At 45.2% G+C, this 27555-nt stretch overlaps 2 protein-coding genes across 4 annotated transcripts in view; one reads left to right on the top strand and one right to left on the bottom strand.

Annotated features, from left to right (window-relative positions):
- TFPT (TCF3 fusion partner) overlaps positions 1-27555 on the bottom strand; it is a 160443-nt gene that overhangs the window by 126592 nt on the left and 6296 nt on the right. Inside the window, exon 6 of one of the 3 annotated variants that reach the window (XR_010067838.1) lies at positions 26000-26873. Coding sequence is in view for 2 of the 3 variants with exons in the window: in XM_063301280.1 (XP_063157350.1) it covers positions 26739-26873 (135 nt within the window). In the remaining variant the exon portion in view is untranslated. Of the gene's footprint in view, positions 1-24392; positions 26874-27555 lie in introns of those variants that run through there. The other 2 variants (XM_063301280.1, XM_063301279.1) reach the window with 2 other exon arrangements.
- On the top strand, positions 20254-24013 carry NDUFA3 (NADH:ubiquinone oxidoreductase subunit A3). The gene is made up of 4 exons (XM_063301281.1): positions 20254-20350; positions 21876-21950; positions 22715-22792; positions 23806-24013. Exons 1-4 carry the CDS (start codon positions 20335-20337, stop codon positions 23895-23897), a joined length of 261 nt encoding a protein of 86 aa, XP_063157351.1. The 5' UTR covers positions 20254-20334; the 3' UTR covers positions 23898-24013.

The following is a 27555-nucleotide window of genomic DNA, read 5'->3' as shown; positions in this document are numbered from 1 at the left end:
ACTGAATAAATCTTAATAGCTTTTGTATAACCTGCTGCACCCTAAAGCAGGGTTTAAAATGCTCTGCAAAAATTTAAACAGACCACATTATAGCTTAGCACAATCTGGGGATCCTAGTACTGAAAAAGAGCAAATCTACAAATACTCAGATAAACAAGATCAGAGCTTCAAGATTTTTTTTAAGGACAGGGGGCTAGGGGAAAAAAGAAAACTGACTTTCAGAGCAAAAATATCATCTAAACTCACCAAAATGTCTTATTTTTTTCCTCACTGGTGTGTCTTAAGCCCAGCCACCCTGAAAATATTTCTGCCTTCCATGGTTCCCTAACTAGCAATTTATATCTCTGACTTCCCCGTAAGCTGTAATAAGTTCCACCTGGGTAGACAATTAATGTGCCAGAGCTGCTAATTCTCTTTTGTACTCCCACACTGCCTTCTAAAGAACTCGGCATTTCTCAGGTTTTGCCATGGTTGGTTTGAATTTTTAAAATCGTCAGTGCTTTTTGTTCAATAATCAAGCCACGCAGTGAAAGAAATTAGGTTAATTATAATGCAGTGGCTTGTTTATTTCCAAAGCGACAAAAAGGCAAAGTCTTAGAAATAAGACATTTGTTATCATCTATGCTTTCAGACTGCAGACCATCTGATGTATCAAAGGTTATTCAGTTACAAATATAAATTAAAATGGTAGGGCAGAGAAAACTTAAACAGGTCAGCGTAAAACAAAAGACAGAACAGCTAGATCGGAAGAAGCACATTATTAGCAGCCACTTACAACATGCTTGTTAATGATAAAAACAAATATATTAGCATTGAATCAGCTGACAGATATATATAGAGGGAGAGAGAGAATAAAAATTATATTTATCTTGATGGAAGCTGCAGGAATTTGGATGCAGCCTCTTGATGTCCTGTAAATATAGAACGTTTCAAAAAGAAACAGCAGTTCTGAAATAAACAGACAAGAAGCACTGTTTAACTATATTCCTATCTTGGAGGAAATATCCTATCTTTTTTTTTTTTTTGCAAACGTAGAGAATATTAGACTTGCCTTTTTCTCTCCTTTCCTCTTCTTTGTTAAAGAAAAACTATTTTCCTGTTTCTAATGAAATAATGGGAAGATTCAGCTGCACCTTTTTGGGCTTTTGCAATATGACTCTAACTAATAAAAATGTTTATTACTTTTGTATTATTCATTATATTATAAAGAGCATAACGTTTTCAAGATGCTCTTACAAATACAGAAAAGAAAATGGTCCTTCCCAGAGACTTCTAGTAGACACAATATGAAAGTACATGAAGATGAAAGTGTGTATCAGATGCTTGTTCTCTCCTTCATCCTAAATGCAGGGCTTGATTGCAAAGTTGAAGCCACCTTCTTGACTTTTTTGACACACACTCAACCTATGGACATCCATGTGCACGTCATTCACAATGTGAGAGGTCCCTGTCCAAGAACATAGACCAGTGTTTCTCAACCTTAGCAACTTGAAGATGTGTGGATTTCAACTCCCAGAATTCCACACATGGCTGGCTGGAGAGCTCTGGGAGCTGAACTCCCATGGCTGGCTGGGGAGCTCTGGGAGCTGAACTCCCATGGCTGGCTGGGGAGCTCTGGGAGCTGAACTCCCATGGCTGGCTGGGGAACTCTGGGAGCTGAAGTCCACACATCTTCAAGTTGCCAAGATTGAGAAACACTGACATAGACAGTTGCTTCCGCTAGCCAGAGCAGCCAACTACTTAGGCTTAGAAATAGTGATTAGCCCCAAGTCAGAGCTTGTTGATAATAGAACCCTCCGATGGGCCCTTTTAGCTGTTGAACAAAGTTCCTATTCCAGGGAATTTTGTTTACCTTGATGCAGCTACTTGGAAGGAAGGAAGGAAGTAAGTCGAGGACTGCTCTGGCAATTTTCTGGGTTACCGCAATAATTTTCTCTGTCAAACTGCAGCCTTCCATGAGACCAACAAGGACAAAGACATAAGTAAAATAAAAGTAAGCAGCTTTTATTGCAGATGTGAAGACTAGCTTCTAGAGTGGTGTTTCTCAACCTTGGCAGCTGGAAGACGCGTGGACTTCAACTCCCAGAATTCCCCAGCCAGAATTCTGGGAGTTGAAGTCCACGCGTCTTCCAGCTGCCAAGGTTGAGAAACACCGCTCTAGAGTGTCTAAGAATCCAGCTGTGTGTGTGTGTGTGTGTGTGTGTGTGCGCGCGTGTGTGCATGCATTCCACAGTTTAAGTCCCAAGTTTCATTTGCTTAGGTTTCTGTTGTAATGGTTGCTGGTCCTTGCTCTGTGTTTTCAGAGTGTTCTTGTCTGTTCCCAGCCTCCTTGCTTCCCATCCCACCAGCTTCAATCTGCACAGGAAGCTTTCCGTTGACGTGACTGTTACCCCTCTTCTCACTGAATACAGCTACCATCCACCATCACTGTTGGACAGTTCCAAGCCATGACTTCACTCCATCCTCCACAGGATCTTGCTGATTTGGAAGCTTTTGCATGGGTCAGTTCTCCTGATGCCTCTCAGTCCAAAATGCATCAGCCACGAAAGCCAGAGCTGCTACAAGGACGGCGAGGCCGAGGCCGAGGCGTATATAATTGGCCGCAGTGAAATCTTTGCCCAGCAGAAGTGAATCTTGAAAGGAAAAAATATATAATGTAAAAAGAAAAGCATTTCCATAATCAATCTTTATTATACGTTATGATTTTCTCAGTGGCATGTTTGTCTTTTGATGAGCTTTTAATTGCTGCGTTTTAATAGTTTAATTGTAAGTCCATTATTTACATTTGGTTCTGGTTGCATTGAGCACAACTGATGAACTCTTCCCTGGAGGTAACAGTGGAATTGCAACTGATCCTTCATACTTTAGTCATAACTGGAATTAAACCATTGCCATGGTGTGCTTAACCACAACTGTTGAACAAACAGCTGGCTGAGTTGGCATACTCACGGCATGCAACCACAATGGTTTGATCCATACAACTTGCTAAGATAAAACCAAACAACCTATACTACAATTTAGTACAATGTGGAAATCCAGAGGATGTTTTGTGTGTGAGTTTATTTATTTAATTTATAGGCTGCCTGACTCCATCCTGACACTGGATAGCACACAACTCACAGCAATTAAAAACAGAAGAATACAAAGACCCTAAAAAAACAAGTCTGGAAAAAGAACACACGCACCACTAACACGCACTTCCCACAAGGAGTCCGCTGTCTACTCTGGCCCAGGGTCCAGGGAAAGAGCCAGGTTGTAAGGGCTCATTTAAGATAGAGGCAGAGTGGGGGTCATATAATTCTCCTGGGAGATATCCCATCACATGACACTGTCTAATCCAGGGTTTCTCAACGAGGGTTCTGTGGAAGCCTAGGGTTCTGCAAGAGGTCACTAGGGGTTCCCTGGGAGATCACGATTTGTTTTAAAAAATTATTTCAAATTCTGGCAACTTCACATTAAAGAGGTAAGTTTCATTCTTTATTTTTAGTTTAAGAACACTGTTAATGCATATATATAGGCCTACACATGAAACAAATTTGTGACAAATTTGATAAATAAATTTGATAAATAAATAAATAAACAAACAAACCAATATAACAATTTTGTAACTTCTGGCCTATATTTGAGCCTGAATGGGCATGGGTTCCCCGAGGCCTGAAAAGTATTTCAGGGGTTCTTCCAGGGTCAAAAGGTTGAGAAAGGCTGGTCTAATCAAGGGGACCCACAGCATGCCTATTCTGCCCAACTGTGTAGGATTGGTGAAAGCTATGGAGAAAGACAGTCCCATCACTATGCTCCATCCCCACTATGGGATGACACAGACATGTGGGCAAAGTCCACCTCCCTTTTCCCACTTGTGATGAGTCACCACCTGCACCCTTCCCCCAACATTTTGAAGTTTGGTGAAGCAATTTCCCAAAGCCTGATGTGATATATCCCCAGCTCCCATCTTCTTTGCCCATTCCAATTCTGCCCTGGAGTGAAAGCAGCTCAACTAGCCAAGGGAGAACTGCAGAGGGAGGGCGTTGGCAGGGCTTATACTGTATGTCAGTGGATACCTGCAGAAACCTGGGCAGGACAATAACAAGCAAGCAGGAGAAGGGAGTGGAAGAGAAGGGAATGAGGAAGGGGGATAGAGAGAGAAGGCAACTGTGTGAATGAAGCAACAGAAGGAAGAAAGAAACCAGGTGGCCAGGAGTGGAGAATATAAGCTTAGTGAAATGTAAGTGGGCCCTTGGCCCTCCCACCCCACCAAATTCCTATTTTCTCCACTGCAATCCAGTGAGGTAGGTTGGGCTGAACGAGATTAGGGAAGTTGATGTTTGTGTGTGTGTGTGTGTGTCCATTGGTCTCCATTGATGCAGAGAAAGGGCACAGAAGCTCAAAGATGTTGGGCCCTTCCTGATTCCTGCATCCCTGTAGTGATGGGCAGATGTCTCCCTGTGTCATCAGACCAGACCAAGAAACAGGAGACTCAGAACTACTTTGATTTACAGTAGTTTGGCTATAGCAACATAATCTTGCAAGTCTGATTGTGCTTCCCCTCCTCACTTTTATATTCATGTGAATTAGGGGGATGTTGTCCGAAACATTTTTGTAATCCTCCCCCACTGTTTGGACTTCAGCGACGTTTCCCTCTTTGTTGCGTTGCTAACAGATCTTCCCCCTTTCCTTCAAGGTCATCCTCTTTACAACCTCCACCCTGCCAGCTGGTGACATCCAGAGAGGGGTTGGGATGCAAAGGTGGAGGAATCAACCATTTGCTTAACCCCTGCTACTGATACAGAATCAGGGAAGCATCACGAACGGCCACTGGGAACAGATGCAGGAGAGACTTCAGCAATGGGGGCCACAAAGCCAGGATGGTAGAGTTTTCTGCTGACTCGAGGATGGTTGGGCACCACCTCAATTGAGGAATGGGGAAAGTCCCCAGGACAGTTTCCTCCAGCCAGGCAGTGGTATACCTTCCTGTTTAACCCTGCCTTCCTCTGATGCTTTCTCCGAAAGTTAGACTGCAAGCTCCTGAGGATGAGGACTCTGCAAACCCTCATCTACCTTGATGGCATATCACCACCACCACCACCACCTCAGTCTCTCCTGCACCCTCTTCTCATTCTCTCTGGGCTCACCTTCTGTCCGCCCTATTGTGTCATTGAGTTGATTTTCTCCAAACCAGCAGCTCAGCTTGCCCTTGATGTTGCTGAGGGCCTCTTCCGTGAGGCCGAAGCTGGCACCTGTCCCGTTTTGCCAAGCTCTGGTTTCAGCCAAGAGCTTCCCATCATCATAAAGATGGAACCAGCCCCCAGCTATGGAGGGCATGGAACAATTCACTCGATACTTCCCTGCAAAGTCAACCAATACCTCTTGATAACCGCTAACTTCAGCTGCACCTGGAAAAAGTCAATAATTTTGTAGAAGGCAATAAAACTGGCAAGCAAAGGTGTCTGTAGGGAGGGGGTCAAAAAAGTCAACATGGTGATGGGGCTTTGATTGTATAGTTGTGGCTGCCATCTTAGCTATTTCGACCCCCCTGCTGGTAAGTCATGGGTCAGGAAGAGCGCAGGGATGTTTCAGCTTTCTTTTTGTTGTTACTCTTTTCAAAACAAAGTTTCTAGTCCACCAGACCATATTTCAGAAACATGAATTCAAAAACTAGACCATTTTACTAATTTATAGTCATTGCTGCAAAGATTACTGGAATTTCTGATAACGCGGGGATGCCAGACATGAACTGTTCCACGTACTTTGTTACACAAAGGGACATACAAAAGGACAAAGAAAGCAAGAGAACAAACAATTCTCTGAAATAAAGTGTGTGTGTGTGTGTAAGAGAGAGAATGGTACAGGAATTAAATTGTGACTAATCCAGTCTTTTCCCTTCTCGAGCCATCTTTCTTTAGTTTGAACAAAAGATCTAAGAAGAAATGGAAACTGTATGTTAAATAATTCAAAAGAGTAAACCCACAAATTCCAGGTGGGAGATGAGGATAAAATCAGCCATTTTAGTCATATCCAAATACGCCTTTAAACGGGCAATTTATTTCTGGCCCAAACATGTTATGTTATTTATTTTAGATGCTATCTGCCTTTCAGGAAACCATGATTTGGAACAATGATGAGAAAAGGTCATTAGCAAGTTGAGCAAAAGTTCTCTGAAGTTTCTCTTCTCCAATAAAAGACTGGATACAGATCCAAATCTATAAAAATATAAATCCATAAAATTTAAAGTTGGTATTTTTACTTCATGCTCTCCATGCAGGTACTTGTATCTGTCTGTATCAGTGTTTCTCAACCTTGGCAACTTTAAGATGTGTGGACTTCATCTCCCAGAATTTCCCAGCCAACATCCTGGCTAGGGAATTCTGGGAGTTGAGGTCCACACATCTTAAAGGTGCCAAGTTTGAAAAACGCTGGTCTATATAATTAGATGAATTGTCCTTCTTCCAAGCATTCCAATGGGAGGGAATTTTAAATTATGCAGTTTCCTAATATTGGTTTTATTTATTTTTCTTTCTCTTTATTTTTCTTCTTTTTTTTTCCTTTGTGCATGATTACATGCATTTACCCTTGGGATAATGATAAATAGTGGTGATACTATGTTTAGAGGATTATAGAGTTCTAGTTATTTTTTTTAAGAAATGACATAACTTAGTTTTTTGCAGGCAATTAATTAACGAATGTCCAAGTTTATGATAATTGTAAACTCCATGTTTATTTACTGATATTTTTTATTCTTTATCCATTATTTCTCTTTTTTCTTTGCTTCATTGCAAGTCAGTTTTGACATGGCAACATTTTCAGAAGTGGTTTTTAACCCTTGCCACCTTCTTCCTAGGGCTGAGAGAGAAGGGCTGACCCTAAGTCACCCAGTTGGGTTTGTGTCTTAAGGCAGGACTAGAACTCACAGTCTCTAGCCTGGTGCCTTTAGCCACTACACCACATCAGCTCTCAGTCAATCCCAGCGTAGAGCCCCCATTTCCCACTCATTGTACATCTCAGGAAAGGAGCCATCTGCTTTAATTTTGGCAGGATGCAGCCATAGAAGGCTGCCACCCTGCATTTCCTCACCCAGGACGTTCAACACCACAGGGTCGCTGGCATTGGACCAGACAACGGGCTCGGTGACGCTGTGGTAGTAGCACGTGTACCGTCCTTCATCGGCCTCCGTGACATTCTTCATGGAGAATTCGGCCACATTGGAGTCCCCTCGGGGGATGACCTCATATCGGAACTCCCTGGCCTGGTAAAAGACGAAGCTGACGCCTGAAAATGGAGCCCAGCAACGGAGCAACCAGTCCTGCCCCACCAAGATTTCAGTGCGGGGACTTGCAGCAATTGAGGGCCTCGGGTAATGCGCTGGAGGAGAGAGAGAGAAAAGCCATGCATTTAAGCTTCAGGACTAACCCACTTAATTATAGTGGTTATCGCTATTGTAATATATGCCCCCCTTTTTTTATTGCAAAGTCATACTTGATGGCTTTAAGCACAGTCAAACCAAGTAGCTTACTAAATAAACCCGCAGAAGTTTACAAATTTCAATAAAAAATAAAATAAAATAAAATATCAAATCACAGGGCAGCTTCAGTCACAACATTTTAAGAATCCTATCTGGAAGCCCTTGAGATAAAGAAATCAATAGTGACACAGCAACCTTGTATTTAGAAGATCATTGCAAATAAAAAACAGAACAAAACACCCTCTCATTTCACAGCTCTGCCTTTGCTGTGGTCATCAGTCTCTCAAGACAACATGCTGAGCCAGTAAATCTAGGTCAGAGACCCATTTAAGCAGAATACCACATCCTGTCCTTAAGTACAGATCCCAAAGCAGGCCGAATAAGCTGCCCGCTTTCTGTTGATTCATATCTGATCCCTTGAAAACTTTATCTGCATTTTAAGTGAGACGGGCAAGAGCATCTGCCAGTTTCACAAATTCAAGTTGGCACTGCACCTGTATGATTGAAGGCCTGCCCTTCACATGCACAGCACATGTAAAAGGGGGCTGGGCCTTCAGTTGCACAAACCCAGCTGCCATCTTGACTTATTTGACCTCTCCTGGAGAGGGGCTCCTCCTGGGGTGGGGGGAGGTATCTGTGCAAGCTTCTCAAAGCTAACGGATAAGGCAGCATTAGCTTTTGTCTACAGCAGTGTTTCTCAATCTCAGCAAATTTAAGATGTGTAGACATCAACTTCTGAGAGTTGAAGTCCACACATCTTAAAACTGTGAGGTTAGGAAACACTGCTCCACAGCATCAAAGGAAACAAAACCTAATAAAAGTTCATCTCTGCCTGGAATATGACAGCACCCCAGGCAGGGAGGAATGAAAAACAATATATTTCATTTCCAAACAGCGGTTGGATCTGTTTCCTTGGAAGCAAGCTTTTCTAATTTAAATTTTTAAAAAACATGGATAAAAACCAAGTTTTTATATTTGCAGTTAGAGGTCATCATTCCTAGCTAAGCCATCTTTTAGCTGCACTGGCTGAGGAGGATGGGAATTGAAGCCCATTGAGTTCCATCTAGCCCAGTATCAGGACTTTTACAAACAGAAAGTAATTTTCCATGACCTTCCACTGCTCTGGATGCTTTCCTATCCTGCTCCCTCTTGGAGCAGAGTTGCCATCTGACCTGGTCTGTCCATATTTCAAGCAACAGATCCTTATTTAGGATTGAAATATAGTGTTGCTTTTCAAAATAAAAAAGGATGCAATTCTACCTTATTGTTTAGCTTTGGGGCTAAATTCTCTTTGATTGCAGAGAATAGCAAATAAAATGAGAGGACCGCTACAGGCCCATTGAAACCAATTTTCAGCCTTCTGCACCAGAGAAGTGTAGGAGGTATTTACAAGTTAAACCATAATCATGGGCATCCATGTTGTCTCTTGTCCTCCTGCAGCTGCCATCATCATGGTTTATTTAGCATGATGTGTGTACCGCACCAATTGTGGTTTATTCAATAAATTATGATTAAATTCACCATGTGTTCTGTAAAACCAGTCTCTGTATAGATGGTTTTACACCATGGCTTCTTCCATTCAGCCTCTGGCAAAACAAGGTAAACAAATACAAAAATATTGGGAAGGATAATAGACACTACTTGTTTTAGAAGTGAGAAGTATGTGAACAGCAATTGGATGGATGGATGGATGGATGATAGATTGGATGGATGGATGATTAGACAAACAGACAGACAGACTGTAAGGAATGCCTAAGACCAAATAAAAGACTCAGACTCTAAATCAAGTTTAAGCTCTGGCTTTTATTTAGAATAGAATGCACACCAGTAAAAAGCTGAGAGTGAGGGAAGCTTGCCAAAAGTTGAATTAAATAGTCTCGCGCCAAACAGCGCTCCACCCCCACACTCCCCGGGTGTGCCCCACGAGTTCCATGGAGTGACAGGTCATCAAGACTTGATAGGTGAGAGGTTGTCCAGCCCCATTCGCCCCGGGCATCGCCCTGTTTATCTTCCTGCGAGGTAATGGTCCATTACCGGGCAATTAGACCTCGATATTCCTCGAAAGCCTGGACACGCCCTTCCGAACCTCGCCCTAATCATTTCTTTGACAATGGTGTCAATGGTCAATTACCGGGCGATAAGACCTTGTTGTTCAATAGATCTCCCAAACCCATTACCTTCTTTGTCCGGTTTATCGCCTGCACCTCTCCAGTCATTGACACGCATCCGCACTTTGTCATGCGAGCCGTTACGATGTCGCAAACATCGCAACGGCGATCATGACATACCACCCCCCTGAAGAAAATCAAGCCAAGGGCTTGGAGGGATATGCAACATGGAAGTTGCGGACTAGCTCGGGGGCCTGAATGTCACGGGCAGCGACCCACTCAGGGTGGGGAAAGTGTTTCCAGCGCACTAATTATTGGAGAGAGCCACGAAGCTTGCGGGAGTCGAGAACCTCCTTGACTTCGAAGTGCTGCTGTCCGTCGATCATGACGGGTGGAGGGGGGGAGTGCGTGGATGCCACCGGGAGAGGTCACTGGCCGGCTTGAGTAAGCTGCAGTGGAACACAGGGTGCAGCCGCTTCAAATTATGAGGTAGATCCAAACGCACTGTGACCGGGTTCACAATTTGTGTAACCTGAAAGGGGCCAATAAATTTGGGGGCCAGTTTCTTGTAAGGCTGAGGTGACTTGAAAAATTTAGTGGAGAGATAAACCAGGTCCCCTACTCGAAAAGGCGGCTGTTGGCGCCTGTGCTTGTCAGCCTGAAGTTTGTATGAGGTCTGAGCCTCACTGAGAGCGTCCTTAATGACGGGCCAGGAGTCTGCGAGTTTAGAACCCCAATCACAGGCCGCCACTACTGGAGATGGGGGCTGTGGGAGCTCGGGAATGGGGACGAAGTCCCGACCCGACACCACCCCGAAGGGGGTTTGTCCCGTGCTTTGATGCACAGCGTTATTGTATGCAACCTCCGCGAAAGGAAGCAAATCCACCCAGTCCTCCTGGTGGTAGTTGATGTAGGAGCGGAGGAATTGTTCAAGGGTGGCATTGAGGATCTCAGTAGATCCGTCAGTCTGGGGATGCCAGGAGGTTGACAATGGTGCCAATTAATTTCAAAAAAGCCCGCCAAAACCGTGAGGTAAATTGTGTGCCCCTATTGGTCACCAAGCGAGAGGGGCAGCCGTGAAGGCGGTACATGTGCACCAAAAAGAGCTTTGCCAGCTGTTGCGCCGACGGGATAGAGGCACAGGGGACAAAATGAGCTTGTTTGGAAAAGTAGTCTTTGACTACCCAAATGACTGTTTTCTTTTGACTGGGTGGTAAATCCACGATGAAATCCATAGAGATTTCATCCCAAGGGCGTGAAGGGTTAGCCACGGGCTGCAGCAGCCCCTGGGGTTTACCAGATGGTCGCTTAGACATTGCGCAAACAGGGCAGGATGCCACATACGTTTTGACATCCTTCCTCAGCGAGGGCCACCAAAATTGGCGTCGGGTCAAGTGGAGGGATTTGAGGAACCCGAAATGACCAGCCTGTTTGCTGTCATGAGACCGGCTGAGGATAGTTGATCATTGCGAGTCAGGGACGTATAAACGACCCTCCACCCAGGCGAGGTCTTGTTCCATGGAAACCTTGTCAGGGTTAGCAAGGAGCCAGGGATCAGACTTTAATGTGAGGGCAAAATCTGCATGCAACCCACCCAGCATCTGTGGTTGCCTGCGGCCCGGAGCGGGCTGCGCCGGAGTCGTTCGCAGTGGGGGGGGAGGCTGTTCCTGAGCACGGCTCCGGGTGACAGCGGCCAAACCCAATTGAGACTCAGAGAGTACAGTCCCCACGACGTCAGAGACAGGCTCCACGTCCTGGGGCAGTCAGGAAAGTGCATCTGCCAAAAAATTCTTCTTCCTCAGAATAAACTTCAGCTGAAAGTTAAAACTGTCCTAACAAAAACAGCTGAAAAATTGAGCCCAGCAAATCTGCTTAGGGCTGAGGCACCTGGGCGTGCGGAGCGCCTCGAGGTTGCGGTGGTCTGTCCAGACCTCAAAAGGGCAAGTCGCCCCTTCTAAAAGGTGACGCCAAGCCTCCAGTGCCGCTTTTACTGCAAATGCCTCTTTTTCCCAGACATGCCAGCGCCTTTCCATCTCGGAAAATTTCCGGGAGAGATAGGCACAGGGCTTCAAGAGTCCGGCAGAATCCTTTTGTAATAGGATAGCCCCAATTGAAAAATCAGAGGCATCAGCCTGAACGACAAAAGGCCGTTCAGGGTCAGGATGGGATAAAATTGGCTCCACTGTAAAGAGAGCTTTCAACCGGTCGAAAGCAGCCTGACAGGCAGGAGTCCAATTGAGCACGGCCCCTGAGTTTTTTACCTTGCGCGTCTCCTCGACGTCTTTGGTCCGCAACAAATCAGTCAAGGGCAGGGCAATCTCCGCAAACCCTTTTGCGAAGGATCTGTAGAAATTTGCGAATCCCAGGAAACTTTGGAGCTGGCGCCGGGTGCGCGGGCGCTCCCAACTCAAAACAGCCTGAACCTTTGCAGGATCCATTTCGATGCCCTTATCTGAAATCCTGTAGCCTAAGTAATCCAGGCGCGACTTATGGAATTCGCACTTGGAAAGCTTAGCATAAAGTTTAGCGTGCCGGAGCTTGGTGAGAACCTGTCTTTCCAATCTTTCGTGTTCTCTCTCAGTTTTGGAGTATATCAGGACATCGTCCAGATAAACCAGTACTCCTTTAAACAAATGGTCATGCAGAACCTCATTAATTAGTTGCATGAAAACCCCCGGGGCCCCTGCAAGACCAAAAGGCAGTACCTTATACTGGAAGGAGCCCAAGGGACAGTTAAAAGCTGTTTTCCATTCGTCCCCCTCCCTGATGTGAATGTGGTAATATGCCTCGCAGAGGTCAAGTTTGGAAAAAACCTTTCCAGTCGACAAGTGTGCCAACATATCTTTGACGAGGGGGAGGGGGTACTTGTTTGACAAGGAGGCTGAATTTAACCCGCAATAGTCTGTACACAGTCTTAGGGTACCGTCCTTCTTCTCGTGGAACAGAACGGGCGCTCCAACCGGCGAGTTTGCCAGTTCAATGAAGCCCCGAGCGAGGTTTTTATTGAGGAAGTCCCGCAACGCCGCCAATTCCTTTTGTGTCATTGGGTAAATTTTGGGCTTAGGCAATGGGACATGAGGGAGCAGTTCAATGGCACAGTCCGTCTTGCGATGGGGGGGTAATTGGTCCGCCTCCTCCTCCCCAAAGACGTCAGTGAAGTCTGCGTATTGTTCCGGCAACCCCTCCATGGGGGAAGCGTGAACTTGAGGGTCGACAATCTCAGCCCTCCCTACAGTCAAAGTGAGGGATTTCCCCTTAGCAGGTGCCTGGTAGAACCCATCCTCAAACGTTATCGTATGGGTCCTCCAGTTAATGTAGGGATTGTGGCGAGTTAGCCAGGGGATTCCCAGAACCACTATAGGCTTGCCCACCGGGGTGACCACGAATTCTATGGTTTCCCTGTGCGTGCCTATTTGTAGGGTAACATTCCCTGTACCCTGGGTGGCCGCCCCCCCCCCCCCCCCCGCCATGGAACCATCGAGTTGCTGGAAGATCAGCGGCTTCGGGAGAGGGAAACAGGGTAAATTTAGCGCAGCAACTAGGTTGGGGTGGATCAGGCATCTGGAACACCCGGAGTCCACCAAAGCCCTGACTTCGATGGTCTTGGAGCAGTAGCTCAGTTCAATTTTTACGGCCAGGATGGGACAGTCCGCACTCACCCTGGTGGTATCGTGCCCATTCTCCACCACCTGCCCAACGGCGCTGTTTAGGACAGGTGGAAGGCGTTTTCTGCCGGCTGCTCTGGGGCGGCCAACCCGTCCCCCGCGAGGTAGACATCCTCTTCTTCATCTGGGGTCGCTAGTGCCCCTGTCAGCCGTCGGGGAGGGTTGGGTGGTTTCTGCGGAGCCTTCTGTGTCGGCCTAGGTGGGCAATCCGCCATCCTAGCCTTGTGGCATTCTGCCGCACGGTGACCTGCCTTACCGCACTTGATGCATTGCCCACGGGCAAAGCGACGTTGTCTTTCGGCATCCCATGTCGGGCCCGACTGTGGCACTGGCCCTTTCCCGCTGGGAGGAAGCCTGTCTCTCTTAGCCGCCAGCATGAAGGTGCGCTGGGCGTGTTCAGCCTTCCTGGCAAGGCAGATCCAGTCATGCAGTGAGTCCGGATCGTCTCTGTACAGTGCCCATTGCAACACCTCTCGATTGAGGCCATCCTTCAACATATCGATCAGGGTGGCCTCCGACCATTCAGGGACCTTCCCTGCCAAGACCTTAAATTCTAGGGCATAATCTGCGACCGATTTCTGCCCCTGATTAAGTTCTTTCAGAGTGCCTTTAGCCCTCTCCTTCGCCAGGGGGTCTTCAAAGTACCGCTTCAAGGAGGTCAGGAAGGTGTGAAAGGTAGCCTGGGCTGGGGCTCCGGACTCTGACATTTGTACGTACCAGTCCGCGGCTCTGCCCTTTGTGGCAATAGCCATTTTAGCCCCTTCCGATGCAAAACAATGTCCATATAGCTGGATGTAGTTTGTTGCGTTAGTTAAAAAGAATGACAGGTTCGTGGGGTCGCCATCAAATTTTACTGGAAAGTCTTTAGCGATCCCACCAACTGGAGAAACCCCAACCTGTGAGTGAGTAGGGGTAATCCCCACCGGAATAAAACCATGGGGCCCTGGGAAAAAGTCCTGCGCCTGGCCCCTTCCTCTTGGGGCCGGCGATAGGGTGGGTGGGATGCCGAGACCCCTCCCTGCGCCCTGCACAGCAGCACTCTTCGTGAGCTCACTCACCACAGTTGACATGGATCGCAGCATGTGTTCTAATGATTGCACCTTGGACTCCAGAGCCCTGATCCTGTCCAGTGTGACGGGATCGTCCATCCTCGGTGCTGCCGGTTGTTGCCTGATCGGCAGTCCTGCGAATTCCCTCTTGGGCGTCTGGGGGCATTGGAGTCTCCAAGTAGTGTGGGATGTCCCCGGCCGGGGGTCCGCTACGCCGTCCCACCTGAAGTGTTGTTGACTCATGACTCCCTCTTCCATCGGGGCCCTCCACTCCAGGCTGGGGCTCCAGGCTCCAAACTGGGGTGCGGTGTGGGTAGGGAGGGGGCTCGTGTCCCATCTCGGGAGTGCTGATTCCAGAAGCTGTCTGGTCACCTCCCCCACTCGCGTTGAGTCCTTCGCGTCTCCGCTCTAAAGCGCCGACTCTAGGATCATCCCCGGTTCAGTCATCGCTAGTTGCTTCTCTCGCAAAAAAAAATTTCCTGGTAGAGGCTAGTGAGGTTCGTTCTTAAAAGACTCTCAGCTTTATGTAAGGAATGCCTAAGACCGAATAAAAGACTCAGACTCTAAATCAAGTTTAAGCTCTGGCTTTTATTTAGAATAGAATGCACACCAGTAAAAAGCTGAGAGTGAGGGAAGCTCGCCAAAAGTTGAATTAAATAGTCTCGCGCCAAACAGCGCTCCACCCCCACACTCCCCGGGTGTGCCCCACAAGTTCCACGGAGTGACAGGTCATCAAGACTTGATAGGTGAGAGGTCGTCCAGCCCCATTTGCCCCGGGCATCGCCCTGTTTATCTTCCTGCGAGGTAATGGTCCATTACCGGGCGATTAGACCTCGATATTCCTCAAAAGCCCAGACGCGCCCTTCCGAACCTCGCCCTGATCATTTCTTTGACAATGGTGTCAATGGTCGATTACCGGGCGATGAGACCTTGTAGATCTCCCAAACCCATTACCTTCTTTGTCCGGTTTATCGCCCACACCTCTCCAGTCATTGACACGCATCCGCGCTTTGTCATGCGAGCCGTTACGATGTCGCAAACATCACAACGGCGATCATGACACAGACAGATTGATTGATTGATTGATTAAGATAGGTAGATAGGCAGAGAGACAAGATAATAGATTGGATGGATGGATTCAGCTTAATACTCACCTTCTGTGATGTTTGCAGGGTGGCTGAGTGGCGAGCGGATTGCCTTCCCAGCCTCCCATATTTCATAGCTACAGTGGAATTGCTCATCTGGGCCAACCCCATGGACCTCAAAGGTGGCACTAGACTCTGTTGGCAAAGCTTTCTTTTGAGCCATGGGCTGCTGTCTGCCTCCCATGTATAAATAGAACCAGCTGCCTGCATATTCCTCCTGGGTGGAACACTGAAGGTAGAGCTTTTCCATTGCATCTGGCGCTTGGTGCCATACAATGGATGGCTTTGGCAGTGCTAGAGAAGAGACAGAAGGGGGAGGGTTGGATCACCAAACATGCCAAGCCAATTGTGATTTGCTTGGTTTTGGTTTAATGCATGCTGTGAATCATGCCAACTGTAGTTTACTCAATCAACCATGATGAGGTAAACCAAGCTGTAAGAATATGAATAATGCCAGCCAAAAAGAGTCCTCATTTGTACAAAAAACAAAGCCACAGGAAAGAGGGAATGAAGACAAATGCACTGCCATTTTATTTGGGTGTCCTGTCCTCTCCAAACCTGGATTGACCAGTGTTGGTGGTCATGGAAACCAAAACTTGAAACCAAAACTCAATGGTTTCTGCAATCCCACAATGATTACAGCTATTAGTATGGGCTGCAAGAATCCAGACAACCACCAGATTGCAGCAGAGGATTAGTTATGATCTTCTTGTTGCCTTCTAGTGGTCATTTAGATTTTTGCAGCCCTGATCTGATAGCTCTAACATGGTGTTTCTCAACCTTGATAGCTTGAAGGTGTGTGGAGTTCAACTCCCAGAATTGGGAAGTTGGGCTGGCTAGGGAAGTATGGGAGTTGAAGTCCACACATTTCAAGTTGCCAAGGTTGAGAAACACTGCTCTAACAATAATAGCCATTCTGGATTCAGATCATATGTTCCCCAAGGGATAGGCCTCTGTCTCTGGTTAATGAGCCAAGAAGGAAGAGACATTAAAATGGCTATGGGCATGTCCTCATTAACTCTTTTCTGATGGCTCAACAAGTTGCGTGAATACGGGCAGGGAGAACGTTATGCCAAATCCAGGTCAAGCATCCTGTCTGCAGCACTGCAGACAGAAGATCCATCTAAGAAGCTCAGAAATAGCTTTTTATCTTCTGAGTCGGCCAGCCTGATGAATCTAGATGTGTTGGGTTGCAACTGCTAGAACTCCAAACATTTCAGTCCCAGCACAACCAGAGGGGGTTGGACTGGGGAAGGCTGACAGGCATACAAAACCCTGGTTCAGTGTCATGCTAAGCCATTGTTTGCTTTATTATAGCTTGCAGGATCAGCTGCAATTGATTGGGTTCATGCACCACCCCAATCCCTAAGCCAAAGGCCAGGTCCACATGCAATGCTGCCTGAGGTGGAGCAGCAAATCCCATCCTCCCCCTGTAAGTTATTGTCCCTGGTAGAAAAGCTCAAGAGCCACTTTGGTGAAGCAGTGAAGGCGCCAGGCTAGAAACCAGGTGACCGAGAGTTCTAGTCCCGCCTGAGGCACGAAGCCAGCTGGGTGACCTCGGGCCAGTCACTTTCTCTCAGCCCTAGGAAGCAGGCAAGGCCAAGCCACTTCCGAAATCTTGCCAAGAAAACTGCAGGGACTTGTCTAGGCAGCAGTCAACACTGACTTGAAGGCAAAAGAGAGAGAGAGAGAAAACCTCACTCTTCTCCAGTTAAAAAGCTGTAATATAAATTAATGAATAATTATTCATTTTCTGCCTTTTCATAAAACCCCAGATCAGTTTACTCTGGCAGGCAGCGCCTTCATTCCCCAATGGTAGGTCCAGTTCCAAGTCTAGAAGAACCATCCCCAGCAGTGTTTCTCAACCTTGACAGCTTGAAGACGTGTGGACTTCAATTCCCAGAATTCAGATTCAATTCAAATTCAACACAAATCACCTAGCTGGCTGGGTAATTCTGGGAATTGAAGTCCACACGTCTTCAGGCTGCCAAGGTTGAGAAGCACTGATCCCCAGGATGAAGGGTTATAGCGCCTCCATGATCCTTCCCACCAGTACTCACAGATTGTAAGGAGCAGGAAAGGGAGAGTAACAGGCATCTTTAGAACAAAGGTAGTTCTGCAAATGAGGACTGAAGGGCTCAAGGCTCCAAGAGATGTGATTCTTCCCTCCCAGGAAACAATGATATATCATCAGTCATAATGGTGAGGAAGGGAAGTGCGAGAGAAAAATAAAGTAATTTTTTAGCAGAAGGAGGAATAAATGAACTCTGATTTGAGATGTTCAATTACTTTGAAATGAGCTCTAGAAGCTTTATTTTAAGGTGAGCAGGAAAATCTGGCAAAAAGTGGTATCTAGATAATGACTGTGTTCACACTGTGTACTAAGCCATGGTTTATTTTACTCTGGATGACTAAACCACCATTGACTGGGCTTGGTTCAGACACTGTGTTAAGCTATAACCCTGGGTTTATAAACCATAGTGCCTATCTTCAGACTTTCCAAAAGCAAGTAAACCACATTTCGGCTTGTGTGTTGTATACAGCACAGCTGTCGAGCTAAGTAGCTTAGCACACAGCTTGCAAACCATATTTGCTAGATTCACAAAACACCCTAAACCACAAACATGCAAAGCACATTTTGAATTATTGTATTGTGTAAGCATAGCCACTCTGTTTGTGAACTCATCTACAGGTAGTCTTCACTTAATGACCATTCATTTGGTGATGGTTTGGACTTACGACAGTGCTGAAAAAACTGACTTGCGACTGGTCCTCACATTTACGACTATCACAGCTTCCCCTGCGGTCATCACGATTCAGGCTCTTGGCAACTGGTTTGCATTTACAACCATCGCAGCATCCTGTGGTCATGTGATCATTATTTTCAACCTTCTCAGCCAGCTCCTGGCAAGCAAGATCAATGGGGAATCTCATGATTCACTTAATGACCATGTAGTTTGCTTAACGACCATGTGGTTCACTTAACAACTGCCACAAAAAAGTTCTAAAAAGGGGTTGGATTCACTTAATGATCTCTTTGCTTAGCAACTGAAATTCTGGTCCCAATTGTGGTTGTTAGGTGAGGGCTACCTGTATCATGGTATGCAAACCATAGTTTATAATTTAGCTATTTATATTGTAATTTGCTGGTATGCCTAGCCAAATTATTATTATTAATTAAACTTGTATGCCACCCGACTCTCAACAACTTAAATGCCAGTTAATCTAACTATGGTTTAGAATAGCAGTAGGAATCCAGTTATCCTAGTGAATTATCTAAACTCTAGTCACATGCTAAGAAGGCCTCACCTCAACTTGGTCTTTCTCTTTTCTCTTTCCAAGAAATAAGAGGTGGTTACAGAAGTGAGGTTCACTGAAGACATCCCTCTTTGTAGGTCTATCAGATATGTGCTGCAAAAAACTAGATAGCTACTGGATGGCACCAACAAGGTACAGAAACCTTTCACCCTTTGCTGCCATCTACTGATTAGTAGTCTTTTGTTTGACTAACAAGCATCTGATGGACCCTCCATGCTTAGGATAGATAGTTCAATCTGAGTCCTCTTCTGTGCTATATACTGTATATCTCTGCTTTCCCTGAATTTCTACATTATGAGTATGGAGGACAAACCATAAGGGAAGGCCACTGTCAACCCACCATACAGCTGTGCAAAACAAAATATCCTGTAGCTTGCATACTTCAAAGGGGAACTGATTTTTTTTTCTTTCTCCAGAACAGGAGTCTTGTGGTCAAGCAATGCTGAAAATTTCCTTCAGATTGGGAAAGACCCTGATGATTCAGAAGGAAACAAGGGCAATTAAAAGAGCAGCAATAAGCCATTTTTCTGTTGGGTTGGCTCCGATCTAACAGATCCCACAGGGTGACATGAGCTCAAATAAATTAAAATTAATTATGCATTCATGTTGATTATACATATTATGTTAGGATTTGAAAATGATTGTATAAATTTTGCATTTTTATCCACAAATCATCATTATCAATTGTATTTGCTATTCATGGGTATTAGCATTATTAAAGACACAATTTTTCTTATGTACATGTATGTTTGTATGTAATTATTACATGTTTGGTTTGGGCTTAGCTTAGGTAAATCCAACCAATTATAGTTTATGCAATAATAATTAAAACGAATCATGGCTTAGCATATTGTAAGTTAAAACGAATCATGTCTTGGCATATTGTAAGAACATGATTTTGGTGTAATCATATGTATGTGGAATATATATTTTGGCCAGAAATTTTCCTTGGTGTAGGTTGAACTACCTTTGAAGATTAGACTAATCAACAACACAACATTTCATCCGTATCGATCTGACATGACAAAGTCCACAGGGAGAGGAAATTTGAATCCAAGTTTTCAGGACATTATAAAATAAGGAAGTCTTGGTGGTTGCCAGAAAGAAAAACATTTGCATTCTCCTACGCCATTCCAATCCCGGTTAATTCTTCCGCTTGCACACCACGTTCACGAGAAAAAGACAGGAGCCAGCACTTTAAGCACGTCCCGCCTGGTGTAGATGTGATTATTTTAGTCTGCAACTCAGGCAACAGGAAACGAGACGAACCAAAACGTAGATTTCTCTCTGCTCGGGTTGCACACGAGGTCAGACCAAAGCGGTTTTCTCGCAATTGCCTTGGGACGGACGTAGGATATTGGAAAGCTTAATTATCTATAGACTGAATCAGAATGCAACTCTTTGCCCTCGCTGGAGAGAAACACAATATATAATCGTACCCCCACCCCGCCGGGGAAATATTAAAAGCAGAGCCAGGAACAGCTTTCACCCGGGCAACACCGTCTTCGCCAACCAATCAGAGAGAGGGAGGAAGAATGCGAAAAAACTACACTTCCCAGAAGGCCCGCGGGCTCCTTTCCCCTTGATTACAAGATGTCTACTGTGAGCCGTAAGTGCGGGGAGAGTTTGTTGCGGTTCGGACGATCATCTCCTTGGGAATGGACGGGTATATTCGAAGGGCTTTTGCTGCTGAGAGTATCTAGAGAGGCGAGGGTGAAAAGACAGAGGAGGGTGTTGGAGGGGCGACGGAGAGTCCCCAAGTCCTGGAGGCGGTGTTGGAATGTCCTGTAGCCGAGGGTGATGATGTCAAGGTGGGGATTCATTCATTAGATTTAAATCTCGCCTTTCCTCCTGCGACTGACAGCGGAGTGCTCGGTCGGTCCCCTTCGGGACAGCGCTGTGGGGTACGCTAGGATCGTAGTTTATCTCCCAAACATCCCCTGATGCTAATGGCGAGTGAGGACTATCCCTACCGGCTCCTTTCAGGCTTGCAAGGTCGACGGAGCCCTGGAAGCAACTCTAAGTTGCCTGCTGCCAAAGACAAGCCTGGAAGAATTTGGAGGCCAAGGAGTTGCTGTCTAGCACTTGTAGCCCTTCCCCCCCCATAAATCCCAAGCTTTCTTCGACTCAGCCAAGTGGCAGAAGGGTCATGTGATGAAGCTGTTGTAAATTATTGGGAATAAACTCCACCCCTGACTTAAGAATATGAGCAAGTAAGTGCCAATGGGAAAGGTGGACCTGGTTGATCTGGGCCTGGAAAGTTATATGTGCTGTAATTCCCAGTCCCTCTGAACACACACAGTCTCTCTTCCTCTCTACCCCACTCCTGATAAATCTCATGCCATATAATCTGTTATTTCTGTCAAATGCCTCCAAAAAGTTGCAGATGTAGTTATGTTAACTTGAAAGTAGTTCTCAGTGAAAGCTACTTCAGAGATTATGGAAGACACCCCAGTGTACATATACTACTTTCATATATTTAAAATACTTGAATTCCAGTTTTCATTAACAGTGTTTACAACATCAGAATCGATCACAAACCAAAAGCAAACTGCCAGCAAAAAAAATTAAAGACAAGGAAAAAAAAAAGAATCTAACAAAAGCCTGTGATAAACAAAGTTTTCCAGACACTTGTATAACAACAGGCTGGCTGTTTTAAAAGGATGGAGAAGGCCATGTCTCTAGTTACTGCCCACTTGATTTCAGCAGGCTGCAAAATTTCCGATCGGTTCTAAAGCAACATAGTGTAGTGTGTGCCTGATTTTACGGGCAGGACAGTGGCTATGAGCAAACAATTTTATTCAAATTGATAAATGTAATAGGAGAACGGCTGTGTTAGTCATGTTAGCAAAAAATCAGGAGGAGCCTGGTAGCACTTTTTCTTAGACATTTTATTAAAAAACATTTAGTTACACCTTTTTAATAAAATATGTCAATTGGAAGAGGTGCTATCAGACGCCTGATCAGGTTGCTGAAGTGACTTAATGGCTGAACGGGTTATCTTAACTATCAATAGAAAGTTGAGAAGGCATCTTGGACTGCTAGTCCAGATCAGCCTGGGTAAACAGCTCCAGATGCTACTGTGAAAAACAGATCTGTATATCAGACAATGCCTCTTTTCCATCCTCCTGCAGGAATAGTAGCATATGTGAAAAACGCATGGGGCAAGGAACCAGTGCTCGTAAGCTCCATAGTCATTGCTGTTGTGGGTGAGTCTACACTGATGTCCCCTGAAACCCAAATATGTTTTATTCTTTAACTTTTATAGTGTGCTTGAGATAGTAGGGGGAGAGGGGGTGTTGTGGCAGCCCTCACATTGGGGCATTAAGCAGAACCAGGATTAGCTTTAGAAAAGTATATTGCATTGAAGATTTCTAGATTACATTCTTAGCATTTGCAACCTTGGCCCCTTTCCCAATCCCTGGCCATTTTTAGCACAGGACCCACCTCGATACGGGGGACAGGCTGGGGCTTGAGTACAGGCACTACTTAGTGTGAGGGAAATCCCAGGTTCAATTCCAGACACCTTCTGTTTGGGAAGTTCCTGGAAAGCCACTATGAGTCGTTCTAGAGCAGTCTTTCTCAACTTCGGCAACTTTAAGATGTGTGGACTTCAACTCCCAGAATTCCCTAGCCAGCCCAACTTCCCAGTTCTGGGAGTTGAAGTCCACACATCTTAAAGCTGCCAAGTTTGAGAAACACTGTTGTAGGGAATGTTGGGGAATATCTGAACCATGGGACTAATTTGGTCTATAAGACTGGCCCACCATTTCAAGGAATGATGGTCAGGGACTTAGGTTCTAGATTGATTCTTTGGCCAGTGATCGAATTTAGCCTGCTGGAGGGGTCTGTAGCGCTCATAGTAGATCATTGAGTAAACAGTAATGGCTATAGTAGCTTTGTATGTTGCTGGATGACCAGCATGCAATATATATTAAATGTATTTCTGGCATGTATCTTTGTTTTATTTCAGCTGGAACACTGCCATGGGTGAGCCCCTATACTCGTTATAGTGTATTAATGAACGAGGCCATGCCGTATCACTACCCAGGTACAGCTATATATGCAGCTTCTGTTAGGGATAGCAAAGAAGCAGCACATTATTTTCATCCATTTTTAATATGTAAGGTGTTGCACAGATGCATGTGACTGAACCATTTCTCGGGAGCAAGACATTTCAAGAGAGACAGAAGCGATGAGATGAAGTTCTAGAGCAATTTAACGAAGTGGAAAAAAGGTAGTTTATCAAGTTGGGCAGGCAGAAAATTAGCACTATAAAGGGACAAAATGGAAAAATGGGGGGAAAGTCCTATTTCCAGGTTTCTCTGTGCTGGCAGGGGGTAGTTTATTGATAGTATTTGTGCATCCCAAGCATTATGATGTGTAAGCCACAAGTTATAGCTTAGTGTGCTGAGTCAATTGTAGATAAGTCAGTGAACCAGAACTAATGAAATGATGCCGAATTCACACATGCTAGGATACATTTTGCTTAACCAGAAATAAAAGGAACAATTATCTGGATTTGCATAACACCCACCATTTTTCAAATGGTGGCAGATAGGTTTACATAACATGCTTAACCACAAATAAGGAAGCCACATTTTGCCTTAGCATGTAGGGTGTGAAAGCCGCCCCCAAATATATTTATCAATCAATCAAATTTGTCACTGCCCATCTCCTCCCACCGGAATAGGTTTACACCAGTATTTCTCAACCTTGGCAACCTTAAGAAGGGTGGACTTCAACTCCCAGAATTCCCCAGCCATAGCTGGCTGGGGAATTCTGGGAGCTGGAGTCTACCCCTCTTAAAGTTGTCAAGGTTGAAAAGCACTGGTTTACACACTGAACTTACCCATAGCTTACAGAGCACAAAGGCAGGATTTGCTCCCCATGCTAAGCCAAAACCAAACAAGCACATTACAGTTTAGGATAACATGTGAACCCAGGCATTGAGTCAAGTGCTTCATGTCCTTCCCTACAATAAATAATTATTCCAATGTTGCTGCTGGAAATTTAGTCTGTGCCTTTGGTTGACTGTCATGTTCTTCCTTTCTTTTATCACAGTCCCAGTTCGAGATGATGGCAATATGCCAGATGTTCCCGCTCACCCCTGTGACAAGGAAGGTGATCTACTTGAGTGGCTGAAGAAATCCTGAGATGTAGCGGAGAGCTACCAACGAAGAAGCAGATCCGCTCCCCAGAAGGTTCCCCTGCCTTGGTTGTACGTGTGTGCTGTTCCCAGGGGGCAATAAATTTCCTGTTGAACCTAAAAGCAGGCTTCTCCATCATTGTGGTTGGAAATCCAGATTGGGGAAAATGCCTTGGGATCCCCATCTCCACAAAATCATATTGCTAAAGCTCTTAGGATACATCATCAAGTCATAGGTTTCTTTGACTAATGGAACTAGGAATTGTGGATTCCTAAGAGTTAAGAGTCTATATCAGGGCTTCTCAACCAGGATTCCGTGGAACCCCAGGCTTCCGCAAGAGGTCCCTAGGGGTTCCCTGGGAGATCATGATTTATTTTAAAAATTATTTCAAATTCAGGCAACTTCACATTAAAGAGGGAAGTTTCATTCTTTATTTTTAGTTTAAGAACACCGTTAGTGCATAAATACAGGCCTGCACATGAAACAAATGTAGTGTAACTTCTGGCCTATATTTGAGCCTGAATGTGCCCCGAGGCCTGGAAAATATTTTAAGGGTTTCTCCAGGGTCAGAAGGTTGAGAAAGGCTGGTCTATACTATTGCACATACTGTCACAAACAGCCGCTTTAAGAAAAGCAGTGGCAACCTGCCACATCAGTTGGGGAAGAAAAAGATGGATGGCAACCTGTGTTTCACAGTTACCAAGAAATATAAAAATGCCTTAAGGGAGGTACAAAGGCAGATTATGCACTGTCAGAAAACTGTTTGGAAGAAACTGGCAAAGACTTTTTTAGTCCCCAGTTGTTTACTAACAGCATTTCCTTCCTTCCTTCTACCTCCCAATTCTAAATTAGGGCATTGAACCAAAGTCTTGGGGGGAAATTTGACTGGATTTATACATACTAAGCCATAATATGGCTTGTCTGGCTTTGATGTAGCATGATACATCAATGCAACAATTTATTTCCAAACTTAGGTCAGTCAATGATTTCATATGCTGCGCAGGCCCAGCTAATTGTACCTTATATGCTTGATTCACCCTCCTTGGTAGAGCCAGGGGATGCTAGTAAAATGCAGGCACAATTTGTGCAGTATATTAAGCCAAGCAGACTGGTTCGTAGCGGTATGCTTGTTTCCATCTTACCTCCCCTATGCTGCATTTTTAAGGCTTATCTAAGGCTAAGCATGTCATACCAACCCAGGGAGATTGCCAGTTTTGGTCTACAGGAACTGGAATTTTCCCTTTAAAACATTGCCAGTGTCATACTACATTGCTCTGACCGCAGTATTTTCCCCTCTTAAATAGCTAGAAAAGCTTTAGGAAGAAAGAACTGGAATTTGAAAATAAAGTTAGCTACTGATCCCAAATTCTGGCTTCTGCAAGCTAAAGATTCCAGTTTTCATGACCCCATTAGCCTTACATAGCCCCTCCCCTTGTGTGTGTGTGTGTGTGCACCTTTGAATTGGTCTGACTCCTGGCGACTGCCTGGACTGGTCCCTGCAGTTTTCTTGGCAATGTTTTTCAGAAGTGGTTTGCCATTGCCTCTTTCCTAGGGCTGAGAGAGTGACTGGCCCAGGGTCACCCAGCTGGCTTTGTGCCTCAGGCGGGACTAGAACTCACCATCTCCCGGTTTCTAGCCTGGTGCCTTAACCACTAGACCAAACTGGCTGTCTTACAGTGTACATAGCCCTTAGGTCTTGGTTAAAGGAGGCACACCACAAGATGTACTGTTAATGAGAGTGTGCACATTGTCAAGTCTAGCTGGCTTAGCGCATCATGCAAATCTTGTCACAAAGTAGAAGCCATAAGCCTGACAATTACTCAGTCTTACTTTTGTAACTCTTCTAAAGCCAAAGAGGCAAGTAGACTGCAGCTCTGGTTTGTTCAAAGTAAAGATTATCATTCCTAACTCAAGGGTATATTTGAAGGTGGAGGGGGCGGGGTTGGTCCTTATGGCCACCAGGAAAGTCTTGAAAATCTTTGGATGTTTGCTTGAGGAAGAAACAACAGGAAAGGGTGCTAGTACTGTATCTTGCTCTCTTCTGGCCTGGCAAAGATATGCTAAGTTCTCAAGCTGACAAATTGCACAATTACACAGGTCAATGGCACAGAATTTTTTTCTTTTCATACACACTCAAATTGGCCTTTTGATCAAGCTAGGTCTCATCATGCCATTGATCAAGACACTCCTAAAAGTCTTGGAGAAAGATTAGAAGAGCTCAGTCTTCCCCCAGCACTTGGTTTGCAAGCCAAGAACATCCACAGAAAACACTGCTGTAGAACGTGGCAACAACCACGTTTCTGTGCACTTTCTAATGCACAAGAACTACTTCTCCCTTTCCCACACCCACCAGAATTAGAAATCCAGACTCCAGGAGGGCAAGTGTGGAAAGGCTGAACACCCTGACCTCACAAGGACCTTCTCTCAACTTTGAAAGTGTACAAATGTTTCCACTCAAATACTTACTGCCCCATTTAAAGTTTATGGACATAGGAAGTTGAGTCCATGGCTGGACTCAGGTCAATGACTCAAGCTTAGTCACTGAATATTATTTTACACACTGACACCAAAGTTTTGTTCCTTGCTAAAGTCCATCACAATTCATTTCCTAGCATCCCTCCACCCCAGCAGTTCACTCATAGTTCAGATCAACTCTGACTGGGGCAGAGTTGAGGAGTCAAATGGGGTCGATATCCTGCTGTTCCTTAAATCTGGGTTGATATTCCAAGAAAAAAAGACACCAGCAGCGACTTCTCATCCTCTCAGGTATCCTGATGGCCAGTCTACCCCAGGAGGGAGGTAACTGCCATGTGGGTACATATCCTTTCCTTAGATGAGTGGTCAGCCTCAGTCAAAATCCGAACAGGCACCAGGGCTAGAAAACTTTGAGTAATGGAGTAACTTGTCCTGGGGACTGGACTGCTGCCAGGCAGGGGCGAGAACATCATCCTGTTCACACTGGAAATCCTCTTCAGATTTTATCTGCAGCCACAAAACCCAACATCTATTATCATTAATTGTGTAGGAGTCATCACTCTGCAGTTAAAATAAGCCAGATAGGTGGCATATATTTGCATACGCTGACATGTTTTTGTGTCATTTTAATTGTTCCTAATATTGTTTCCCAGCTTCTGGAGTATGAGGAATGTGTCTTCATCTCTAGCCATAAGTAGCATAATGGAAAGACTAAAAACAATAATAATAAAATACAATAACAATAACAATAACAATAAAAAATAAATAAAAAATAATAAAAATAATAAAAATAATCCAAATTCATGTTAGATAACATTCACTGCTGATGACTTTTGGATAAGCATACAGGTAGTCCTCGCTTTACAACCACAATTGGGACCAGAATTTCAGACGCTAAGTGATGTGGTCATTAAGCGAATCCGACCTGATTTTACGATCTTTTATGTGGCTGTCATTAAGCGGATCACCACAGTCGTTAAGCGAACCACACGGTTTCCCCATTGATTTTGCTTGCCAGAAGCTGGCTGGGAAGGTCAAACATGGCGATCACGTGACCATGGTACGCTGCAACGGTCATATATGCGAACTGGTTGCCAAGTGCCTGAATCACAATCACGTGACCATGGGGATGCTGCAACAGTTGTAAGTGCGAGGAGCGCCCGTAAGTAGTTTTTTCCAGCATTGTCAT

This window comes from Candoia aspera, chromosome 4 (assembly GCF_035149785.1).
Source record: "Candoia aspera isolate rCanAsp1 chromosome 4, rCanAsp1.hap2, whole genome shotgun sequence".
In the NCBI taxonomy this organism is placed as follows: domain Eukaryota; kingdom Metazoa; phylum Chordata; class Lepidosauria; order Squamata; family Boidae; genus Candoia; species Candoia aspera.
The sequence above is the reverse complement of the archived record's forward strand: the minus strand, read 5'-3'. Positions and strand labels throughout refer to the sequence as shown.

Coding starts and splice junctions, on each gene's coding strand:
- NDUFA3 (XM_063301281.1), top strand. Junction 21,951..22,714: donor CATAGTCATTGCTGTTGTGG/GTGAGTCTACAC, acceptor GTTTTATTTCAG/CTGGAACACTGCCATGGGTG. Junction 22,793..23,805: donor CATGCCGTATCACTACCCAG/GTACAGCTATAT, acceptor CTTTTATCACAG/TCCCAGTTCGAGATGATGGC.